The sequence below is a fragment of the Salvelinus sp. IW2-2015 genome, linkage group LG32 (assembly GCF_002910315.2).
Source record: "Salvelinus sp. IW2-2015 linkage group LG32, ASM291031v2, whole genome shotgun sequence".
Classification (NCBI taxonomy): domain Eukaryota; kingdom Metazoa; phylum Chordata; class Actinopteri; order Salmoniformes; family Salmonidae; genus Salvelinus; species Salvelinus sp. IW2-2015.
In genome coordinates this window covers 6,041,612-6,053,836 of record NC_036871.1, presented here as the reverse complement: position 1 = coordinate 6,053,836, position 12,225 = coordinate 6,041,612, and the positions used below count along the sequence as shown (strand labels likewise).

Below are 12,225 nucleotides of genomic sequence, written 5' to 3'. Positions count from 1 at the left end.
AAACATTCACACGACAATGCTGTCTCACTCTTCCACATCCACAAACTTAGCTTCGCCTTCCTTCTCCTAAGACCTCTCTGATCAATCAGTGGCATGCTGAAATTGGGAAGGCACTGGCCAAAGCGTTGGTTTGTAGAACTGGAGTGACGTACGCACTTTTCAGATAGTGGGGGACCAGAGGTTTTTGTGAGGATGGGGCGAAAATAGCTTTGTATATTATTTCTTTAAAAGTATATCAGAATAAAATAAATTATTCTACCACAAATCTCTTGATATTCTCATTTTATTTATCACTGTTATACGGATGTTTGCAAGCAGGCATATGCATTATTCCAGAGATGTGGTTAAAAGCTAAATGGTACCTTGCCTCCAACTGCAAAACCTGCCGAAGATGACACAAAACACCCCAATCCTTTAAACGAGTGCGCTCCATGACAAAGCACAATCTTTCTTCTTTCTGTGTGTTGTAAACATGCTCGTCATTTTAATGATTGCTGCATGAATTCAGAAATGTTGGTCGTACTTAACCTGCAAACACAAAAGTACAGTTGTGCTAATTCAAACGTGATGCTCAGTTGCTCCTGTCATGTGACACTAGATGGCAATATACAGCTGGAAATGGCAATGATCATTCTGTTCTGTGGCTTGTCTCCTAGATTCCCTTGTAGGCATTTAATTAACATTTTGCATATTTCTCAATGGTTACTGAATAGACTTCCCTGTCATTACSTCTTTCACTGCTGATTGCTATCTGTTCAAGCTGTCTGAGCTCATCAAGTTTTGCATTGTCATATTCCTCAGAATTTTGATGGATGGTTTTAATCTAGGTTGAAGATATCTTCAACCTACGTTTCAATCAGGAAATATGAATCCAATCAGTGGACCTCAGCAACTGGATACATGCATGAATAGTGGCCCTTATTAAGGATTTGATGGTGCCTAAAGCAATGAATCAGAGGTTATCTTTCATAAGCATTTACATTCTTCACTAGCAATTGTGTATATATTTTTTTTTACTATTTATGGTATAGAGCTATTTTTAGAGCACCATGATTTGAAGGTTGAGGTATAAAATACATATTTACATTTCTGTCTCTCGTCGTCATAGTTTTGTTCAAGAGCCTTAGCAACATTAGGAAGTGGGTCGTAACATTGAACAGGAGATGGGTAGGTATTAATTTTCCATTGGGGCCTTCATAGGCAGGTGTTATGGCCAGCATTCTGTCATTGACTTGGGTCTTTTTTTCTTCTCAACCAATAAGTGTCTGTTAACTAGCAAACCAACACATATGCAACCCTCATGCCGATCATGTAAACACTTATTGTATCAAGTCCCTGAACAAGGCACTTGTCTACTCTAGAAATTCCTCAACACACATCTATTGGTACTATTGACTACTCATATGGACCTGACTAGTCTCTTGTGGTRCCCTGACCCTTTCAGTGGCCAATAGCAGCATGATAATATTTCGTTACTATTTAGTCTTAGCACTATAGACCCTCCAGAATGAAGAGCTTAGTTATAATTGGTCCATGATCAAGTGACGCAATGTACATGGAGGTCACCCATTGGCTCTGGAGGTGGGTTCCCTGAGTCACATCAAGAAGCCACTGCTCACATTACAACAATTTGCACTGATCTCCAGTTTTTATTTAAGCCTCAATGTTGGCATAGAGACAAGCACAGTGAAACTTCTTTGAGCAAGTTTTTACTAGAATACAGATTTATTCAGTTTGGGGATTGCATCCACCAAGTAACTTTTGTCCAATGATAAAGATAAAAGCCCTAGTCATCAAACCCTGACTGTTTGGCTAAATGGGAGTCAGCAAATGTCCAAAGGGTGACTAGCCTGCCACACTCCTGAAGTGTTTTGGACACATTTGCTCAAACCTACCCACGTCCCTATCGTAGCAGCTGATCTTGTTTACAAACCACTGCTATGTGAAATGGCTATCTGACAAAGAAAGCATATCTGATGACATTTTACATTTGCTATAACACATTTTATTATTTCACAGACACAATATGTGACACTGACATAAAGCCATCTAGGCAATAAGCTTTTTGTCTGTGCACAACTTATTATATTGAATACTAATGTCTCTAATGCTAGAATCCACCTAACAATTGAAACGGAACAGGTTATAGATTATAGAACTAACACAAGTTTAAAACATTTGGTGCACCCTTTTAAAAACGTACTAATTTTAGAAGCTACTTATTACCCCTCCCCCCACAGTCCCCAGTCAGAGGGCAATGTATGCCTATAGAGCAGGAAAAAGTCGCTGCAGCCCACCCAACTCTATATATCACCCTTCAGGTCCTGCACAACCTCAGTGTCTACTAACTCCAACAGAGCGACGTCTCCTTTCCTCCAACTCTCCCATGTCGGGATACAAAAGAAACCCGGAGAAGGTGGAGTCGTTGGTGTTGTCAGCATACACCCCCCCAAAATCCTCATCTCCGTAGATCTGCAGCCAAACCTCGTCCCCAGACTGCAGCCTCAGTATGAGGGCCCCCGAGGCCTGGTCCACGTTGCCCTCGTGGTACTGGTCATAGGTGAACATGACGGGCTTGTCGTTCTTGAACAGGCTCACCCGAGCATCTTTGGTGTAGACTGTGAGGTGGTATGTGAAGAAGTAGACCCCTGGGAGGAGGCAATGGAACTTTCCGCTCACGTCATTGTAGTGGTGCTGCTCGTTGTGGAAGAATTTGTTGAAACGGATGGGAACGTTGGTGGCGGGGACGGGATCTGTCAGGCCCACGCTGAAGGAGGAGTGATATAACAGGGCYCTCTCGCCCTGTGCCCCCTTCAGACCGGGGTTGCCCGGGAAACCGCGAGGTCCCGGAGCGCCGTTGTCGCCCTTTTCGCCGGGCTCTCCCTTCTCACCTGGTTCACCTGTACACACAAAGACATCACCAGAGTCGGGGCGAACTTAGAGGCCTGTACTGGTGTTCGTTGACTGTGCCTCATGCGGGTTACTGTGATTAGATTTACTGTGAACTTTGGATGTTGTAGCAACAGCAAAGTACAGTTGGTCTTCTTACCTGTGTCTCCTTTATCACCTCGAGGGCCATCGTGCCCGTCTCTCCCGTCTCTCCCTAGGTGCCCACTGTGCCCTGGAGTGCCTGGCACTCCTCCCATCCACATGGCACAAGGCTGCCGGTCGTCAGTCAGGCCGGCTTCTGTCCCAGGACCCTCAGGCTCTGCCACCTCCACCGCCGCCTCTTCAMRMTCTYCAGCTGCCTCTTCATCTTCTACAGCTGCCTCCTCGGCTGGTTCCTCTGCCTCTTCTCCATCTTCCTCCTGAGCCACGCTAAAGCTCCCAGCCAGCAGCAGGCCCAGCAGCAGCAGGCTCCACAGTAGCTTCATGGCACTTTCTATATAACCCCTCAACCTGTATAACCTTTGACACTGATGGAACAATAAACACACATCAGTATCACACAGGTTAGTGCTATCAAGGCTGTATCACAACCGCCCGTGATTGGGAGTCCCATAGGGAGGCGCAAAATTGGTCCAGAATCGTCCTGGTTAGGCCGGTGTAGGCCGTCATTGTAAATAAGAATTTGTTCATAACTGACTTGCCTAGTTAAATAAAGCTTAAATAAAGCAAGCGTTCTCTCACTTTGGGTCAAGGCTAGGCCCCATGCCCAAGGCATGCAATGTCCCTGAGAGTGAGTGCTTGTAAATTGATATTGGATAAGGAGAAACCTCTGACAAGTTCCACCTTTTAGTATTTAGTTAAAACTGTATGACATATTGAGGTCACTTGGTGGTGAGTCCATCTGCAAAGTGCTTGCTTTGAGCAAAGGACATGTATAGTGTTGAAGAAGTTTTACTGGATCTTTTTGGGCAATATTACCGTAATCTGACCCATATTTGACCTCTGACCATTTTTTGACTMGCATTATTATGACAACATGGAATACTTCTAAGGCATGGTAAGACCCCCAAAACTTTTTTATGCCTGCTACATGTACGCTAGAAAAACATTTTGGGGGGTCTGGACATGCACTAAATGCTGTGAAACGTATAATTCCAGAGCGCCCGGCAGCTATTGATTGTAAGGCACACGCTGTACAGCCATGCCTGGTTTTCTGCCGGGTACTTAACGTCTAAATGAAAGACGCTATTGCAGTTAAGAGGCGAATGAACAAAAAGCTATACATATAATGCTCTTGGCCAAAATCATTGCCATCTACCAGCAAAGATACAATACAACTTCAAAGAAAATAACTCAAAAGTTGTATGAAACAATTTTTTATCCAAAATGTTTACAGTGAATAGGTAAACAGTGTTCCCCTGGACAGTTGACCCCCTCTCCCTAGCGATAACATCATCTGATCACATGCTTTGCCAATACCTGTAAACCTGCCACAAAGGTCAGAGGTTACAGTCCCTTACCTTGTCTATGTTTTTCCCCCTCGGAGAGGTGAGTGTTCAGTGGCGTCCCCCTAAGAAAACCACCCTCACTCAGCGCTGCAGTGTGTCACAGTCCAGTTGTCCTGTGGCCAGTGTCCTTGGGGGACATGTGCAACTTATTACTGATTGCCTGTCACACTATATTTATCTCTGTCCTACTTTATTTATGGGCCTGCTGATCCAAAAGGGCAGTGGGGATTAGAGTGCCCCCTCRTTCCCTCCCCCCTAACCATGGCTGTCCACTCTGACTCTCTGCCAGTCTGGTCACAGTGTCACTTAGAGAGGGGGGGAGGGGACTTAAGGTGAACAATTTCTCTCCAGAAACAGCATAATCTCTTCTTTTTTTTACCTGGTGAAACCTTTGATCAACGAGGGCTAATGTTTATTTTCCATTCCAAATATGTGTGGCACAAAAGTCCCTGYCGTGAATCATCTCGTTCCCAAGACAACCGATCCACAAAGCTATCTTTACTTGTTTGCCTTGTCACGTAGACATGGTGTTGTCAGACACACTTAACACATTTGTGGTGGAAATTGTCTTCTGAAAACATTTGTATCATTGTCCGCTATCAACTGGACATGTTAACGCCAGTTATTTGAAAAACCTGAAATGTCGGTTTATTTGTTCTCTGGAGACATCAATGTATTAGTAACTGAAAACTGTGAGTGTGTGGGGCTTTATAATAATGTGGATACAAATCTCAAATTTACGACAGTCATGAGGACCTTAGAACCGATTACTCAGTCATCTGATTCACACCTGGAAGAAGAAGCCTCGACAAATACAAGTTAGAGAAATGTTACTTTGCCCCACTACAGCCACCATATCAGATACACTCCCCTACAAATGTATTTGAACAGTGAAGCTAAAACTTTTAATTTGGCTCTATAATTTGTGCAGAATGTCACCTTTTATTTGAGGTTATTTCCATACATATCTGTTTAAACATTTAGAAATTAATGCACAAGAATCTAGTCCCCCCATAGAGTGCCACGGTATGAATCATAATGCCCATAAAACCTAGCGGTCAAACAAGGAAATAGTTGCAATCGTTTTTCCACCATTCATTTTTCCCATAGGGGATTTTAAAAACACTTTAAAATAAGGGCTGTGTTTTGTGTAGGCCTACCCTGGTGTGACGTTTTGATAACCGTGCAAATCTCTCTAGGACAGGGTGACTTTTATCAATATATTCGCTTGTATTTACCCCCCCCAAAATGAAATGTTAATTAGCTGCTAATTGGAAGTGTTTCTAAAATTCCCTATGGGGAAAAATGAATGATGGAAAAACGATTGGAACCATTTCCTTGTTTGACCACTAGGTTTTATGGGTATTATGACACCACCACTGTGGGGCTCTATTTGAAGGTGTCATAAGTATTTGGACAAATTCACTTAGTGTATTACATTTAGTCAAGTATTTTCTGCCATGTTCCTACAGTAGCAAGCAATAACTACATCAAGCTTGTGACTTTACAAACTTGTTGGATGCATTTGCAGTTTGTTTTGGTTGTGTTTCGGATGTGCCCAATAGAAATAAATGCTAAATATTGTATGGTGTCATTTTGGAGTCACCTTTATTGTAAATAAGAAGGTAATATGTTTCTAAAACACTTATACATTCATGTGGATGCTACTATGATTACGGATATTCATGAATGAATTGTTAATGAGTGAGAAAGTTGAATCTCTTATTTTGAAAATTATTGGTTCCCCCCCATTCTGTTTAATTTGATTAAAAACCAAGCATAGCCTACCCTCCCCTTAATCAAGGCTGGTTTAGCAATATCGCATAAGGTGCTTATTTTTACCCTGGCCATTAGCCAGGTAGCCTATGAATAAAGGGGTTTTAAATGGTCTACTGAGAGTGCCTTGAAATGTTTGAGGTTTTTGCATTCATGCGTTTTCATTATTCACAATTCCCAGAACTGCTATCCGTCCCCGTTTTCAAAGAGCGCCCCTTGTCCGATTACCAAAGGCTCCTCCAAACTATTCAGTCCTCCCTCTAATGGCATATCAACTGCATATAAAAAAAAAAAAATCTGCCTCACACATAGGCAACAATACAATTGACAGAAGCCTAGTATCCGGGTTCCTTGGGACGTCCTTACCCCATTTGAAGTTGACATTTAAAATGGTTAGGGTTTAGGGTAGGGACGTCCCAAAGATCCGGGTGCTGCACTAACCCAGCCGAATAAGAGTTGATGACAACACAAAGACCGTCAATAACCTACAGAACTTGAGACAAATGCATTCAGTATTAAGCCATGGAGCTCATTAATTGGCCAGTGAATGGCCAAGCCATCATCAGACCTACAACTTGTTTATTCATCAAAACCCAGTCCTTTCGCGGCCCTGCCAGCTACTGCACTTATAATTCCGGCTGTGAAAATAGCAAAAATATTTCCGGACCTATAGAGCCAGTGCTTAGATCTACCATTCCGTTAGGTTTGTTAAAATAGAGCCCTTGATCTCAAATCCAAAATGTTGGACTATAGAGCTAAATAAAATGTTTAGCTTCACTGTCCAAATAAATAACATAGGGAAGTGTAGATGGCCTTCCAGGACAAAGACTATGAAGCACCGTCATAAACCTTATCTGACAATTATAATCAGAGAACTCTCATATTTGCTATTCATCCAACACCAATTTTCTCTGATACACCATTCAAATCACAACCTCTCCTCTGTGGGTAAGGAGCTGCTCCAATTGCAAATAAATGCACCCTCACTGTCTGAATCGTTAATTTATTTATATTATTTTCCCAAACCAACCTTAGCCTCAGTAGAAAAGTCATCTATGAACAAGTTGATTGCTGCTTTTCTAACTGACTGTTGATAAATAAGCAAAACTTTTACTTTCCTCTCAATTCTGACTCGCTAAAAATAATAGCTCAGCACAATGCACAATTCACTGAGGAGCACTAAAGAATTGGTTAAAAACTAATTTCACTCATAAAGTTTTAATCTAAAACATCACCATCATGGTTAATATACCGGAAAGTTTGAAAACCAATTGACAATTCCCTGGGTACAGAGATGGGTGGGATTGAGTCCTATTTCATTTCCCCCAAGTAGGCAATGTAATTTAAATAATACAATAAGCAATTTACTGATGTAGAGGAGGAGGGGGGTGCTGAGGAGTATTTCGTTCTGTAATAAAGCATTTTTATGGAGAAAAACTCAGTCTGATTGGCTGGGCCTGGCTCCCAAGTGGGTGGGCCTATGCCCTCCAAGGCCCACCCATGGCTGTGCTCCTGCCCAGTCATGTGAAATTCCATATATTAGGGCCTAATTAATTAATTAAAATTGACTGATTCCTTCTATGAACTGTAACTCAGTAAAATCTTTGAAATTGTTGCATGTTACGTTTATATTTTTGTTCAGTATATATATGCTAACCATAGTAAAATTGCACTAACACAAAATCACCACAGGGGTGTGCTCTCTGCTAACGTGAGAGTCATGATTTCATAACCTGGAAAACTCCCAAATAAATAGTTTTATTCAGGTCTACAGTTCAAAGGAATAAAATAACTAGTTCCTAAAGATAAAGCACAGGATCACAGTAATTTTTTCAGAGTAAATGTTTTATTGTAGAGACAGTCCTCGAATGCTTGCAGATCATAAGACTTTTTGGTAAATTGTTGAAGACCTTTTTATTCGAATCCCATATTGACAAGTTAGACATACCCAAGTCTCCCAACATGTTACAATTCACAATGAAACAATTACTCAAAGAATAATAAATAAGGTGGATAAAGACGGTATACACACCATCACTTGTAAATATGATGCCACTTCAAAGATAGCAAAGAATCTGCAGAAATAAATACCCCTTGCACACTTGTTGCAGTCTTTTAAATTCTCAGTCTCTTACTCYTTCCTTTCACTCGTCCTTACCAACAGGTGGATGGAGGCCAAGGCATTTCCACATAGGTGGCAAAGCAGTTCTGAGAAATTCAATTTGCATATGTTATCAACAAAAGGCCAAGATGAAAGAGTAGCGAGGCTTTTATAAAGATGTAAAACCTGTCTGTCTGTAATTACATTTATTAAGGCGAGGTTGTGTACGGCTGAGTCAGAAAGTGAATATGGGCAAGTAAATAATACAGGCACCCAGAAACATTTACCGACCCTGGGAGTCTGCAAGATTGTTCTGCCCTCTTCTAATGAAGGTCACCTGTGAAAACTTCCAGACAATATTACGAATGTGATTAATCGCAGGTGAAATACGTGGCATTTTTATAACCTTTCCAAGGGGGTCATTAGAGGCCACATAGTTTATGTAAAACCTTCTCTATATTACAAGCTCAACACATGAGATGTAGGCTTTCCTTTTGTCATTGATTCAGCGATTTGTAGTAACATGTCAGTTACATATTACAGTAATTGCATAGGAGTTGAGCGATTTGTGTAATTACACAAGAGAAATAGGTGATGTTATTCCAAAACRCTTGTTCCATTACTATGCAATTACAAAAAAAGCGAACGAGTGGTGCGCGTTTTGAGAAATGRTGGCTGTATCCAAGGCTCAGCCAATCATTCACATAACAGAATGCAGCGCAGCACGAGACTGAAGAAAGAAGAAAGACAACCAATTTAACAGTTACAGCATCAGCMCGCCCTCTGGAAAGGCAGCTTGTCAGTTACAGCATCTCGTCCCTGAATGATAACGACGAGGTAACGTTAGGCGAAAAGCCTGACCACGGGCACGGGGTGAGAAGGTGATGAAGTGTACTTCATGAGCTGTAACCCGAAAAACCACTGGCGTTTGGAAAGTTTGAGGTGAGGGAGAAAGTGTGGTGGAACAAGTATTAGCATTGTTAAGTATCTTGCTAGCTGGATCGAATTCACAGTTAGCTAACCAGAGAAATGTTGAGCAACATTAGCCAACTTATCTGATCAAATAATTGAGTTGATGGTGTGAAAATCAGCTTGCTAATAAAGTCAGACAGCGAACGTTAACGTTACAACATCAGATGAGCTAACATTAGTAACATAACCAATTCGCTATAACTGGTATACGACTCCTTGCCGTTCCTCAAGTTATAACGCGTTAGTTGCTTACTGGACCCTGGCAATCAGTGTGAAATGTTAACTAGGTCATTAGCTAACGAACTAACCACTATCTGTTAAGCAATGTTTCCCTATACAGTATGTGGTTAATTTTTTAGAATGAGGGAATTAAGTGAAAATGAGGCGTTGCTTACTAAACAAGTGTAGCTGGAGCTTGGGCCTGGCTTTAGCTGGATGCCACTATAGAGGTGAAAGGAACACCACACACTTGCCCTCTTTCTCACTTTTGCTGGCACATTGTAGAACACATGTCCACAGGCAGAAAGTGTACAATGTAATAATGTGCAGTGTAGCCCAAATATATTATTTTGTTGTGTTGAACTTGACTTTTTCTCAAGACTTGAGTGTAATTTGCAGTAAAGTCTAGGCAACAAATAACACTGGATTGCTTTCTTTACATTTTTTTGCTGTGAGTTAGGTTCACATGAACCACTTGTTATTTTACACACAGAGACTGATCATGTAGATCATATTCTTTGTTGTTTAATTAGTTAAAACCTGCATTTCCCCCTAGCAGGGATTTTTTGCATGTTTCAGTGCAAAGAAGTCCTCATCTTATATGACCACAAATACACTTGAACTATTATGGTGATCTTCATTAACCGGGAAGTCCCAAGAGATTAAATATCTTAACTGAGACTTGCAAATACGTATTGGTATAACATTAGAAGGGATGAAGCAATGTCTGTATTCCACATTTTTTTGTGTTACAGCCTGAATTGAAAATGTATTAAATATATATTTTTTCTCACCCATCTATGCACAATACCCCATAATTTTTTAGAAATGTACTGTACATAAGAATTCACATCCTTTTGCTATGACACTCCAAGTTGAGCTCAGGTACATCCAATTTCCTTTGATCATCCTCGTCACTACAACTCGATTGGAGTCCACCTGTGGCCAATTCAATTGTTAGAACATGATTTAGAAAGAAACACACCTGTCTATCTAAGGTCCCACAGTTGATAGTCAGAGCAGAGCAGAATCTATACCATGGAGTTCAAGAAACTGTCTGTAGATCTCTGAGATAGAATTGTGGTGAGGCATGTATCTGGGGAAGGGTATAAAACAATTTCTAGAGGGTTGAAAGTTTTCAACAGCACAGGTCTTCATCATTAGAAAATTGAAAAAAATATGGAACTACCCAGACTGCCTACAACTGGCCGTCCGACCAAGCTTAGAAACCGGTTAAAAAGGACCTTGGTCAGAGAGGTGACCAATGACCACTGACAGAACTACAGAGTTCCTTGGCTGAGATAGGAGAACGTGCCAGAAGCGGTCTCTACAGCACTTCACTAATCTGAGCTTTATAGGAGAGTGGCCAGACGGATGCCATTCCTGAGAAAAAGGCACATGACAGCACGCCTGGAATTTGCAAAAAGGCATGTGACCGATTCTGTGGTCTGATGAGACAGAAATGTAACTCTTTGGCCTGAATGCAAAGTGCTTTGTCTGGAGAAAATCAGTCACAGCTCATCACCTGTCTTAATACCATCCCTACTGTGAAGAATGGTGGTGGCAGCATCATACTATGGGGATGCATTTCAGCGGCAGGGGCTGGGAGACTGGTAATGATAGATGGAGCAATGAATGGAGCCAAATACAAGCAAGTCTTTGATGAGAACCTGCTTCAGAGTGCAAACATCCTTAGACTGGGGGGCGAAGACTTACATTCCAACGGGACAATGACCCCAAGCCAAAGCAACGCTGGAATGGCTTCAGAACAAGAATGTGAAAGTCCTTGAGAGGTCCAGCCAAAGCCCAGACTTAAATCCCATTGAAAATCTGTGGAAAGACATGAAAATTGCTGTTCACTGCCGCTCCCCATCTAATTTAACKGAYCTTGAGAAAATCCCCCAAATCCAGATGTGCAAAGCTGATACAGACATACCCAAGATGACTCAAAGCTGTAATCACCGCAAAAGGTGAATACTTACGGAAATAATATTTCTGTATTTAATTTTCAATACATTTGCAAACATTTCTATAAACATGTTTTCACTGTCATTATGAGGAAATATTTGGGATTTCTSTTATMGATTGAATTTGCTACACATTTGACCGTCATCTTTTGCAGAAGCATCCGCTACTCTTCCTGGGGTCCACAAAACATGACAAGTAACAAAATACTGATACACTGATAGACAAGGACAGTCACACAAATAAAAAAATATAACGATACACAAACAATACAACATTAAAGTGTCTGTGTCCCGTCTCGGTCCCCGCTGTTCCATTAGATGGTAGATTTTTTTGTAATATGTACATTTTTTTTAATAAGTTTGAGTAATTTGAGATGGAAGGGAGATCCGTGTGATCATGGCTCTGTATAATCCTGTGTGTTGACGTGACTTTGTTTTTGACTGTGAAGAGACCCCTAGTGGTATGTCTTGTGGGGTATGTATTAGAGGTCGACCGATTATGATTTTTCAACYCCGATACCYATTATTGGAGGACCAAAAAACCCGATACCGATTAATCGGCCGTTTTTTTGGTAATAATGACAATTACAACAATACTGAATGAACACTTATTGTAACTTAATATAAAACATCAATAAAATCAATTTAGCATCATATAAATAATGAAACATGTTCAATTTGGTTTAAATAATGCAAAACAAAGTGTTGGAGAAGAAAGTAAAAGTGCAGTATGTGCCATGTAAGAAAGCTAACGTTTAAGTTCCTTGCTCAGAACATGAGAACATATGAAAGC

General features: G+C 41.1%; 1 protein-coding gene across 1 annotated transcript; it reads right to left on the bottom strand.

Annotated features, from left to right (window-relative positions):
- Positions 1-1,982: 1,982 nt before the first annotated feature.
- adipoqb (adiponectin, C1Q and collagen domain containing, b) lies at positions 1,983-4,500 on the bottom strand. The gene is made up of 3 exons (XM_023976812.2): positions 4,410-4,500; positions 3,050-3,416; positions 1,983-2,900 (listed from the first exon to the last, which is right to left on the bottom strand). Exons 2-3 carry the CDS (start codon positions 3,372-3,374, stop codon positions 2,335-2,337), a joined length of 891 nt encoding a protein of 296 aa, XP_023832580.1. The 5' UTR covers positions 3,375-3,416; positions 4,410-4,500; the 3' UTR covers positions 1,983-2,334.
- Between the last annotated feature and the right edge of the window lie 7,725 nt (positions 4,501-12,225).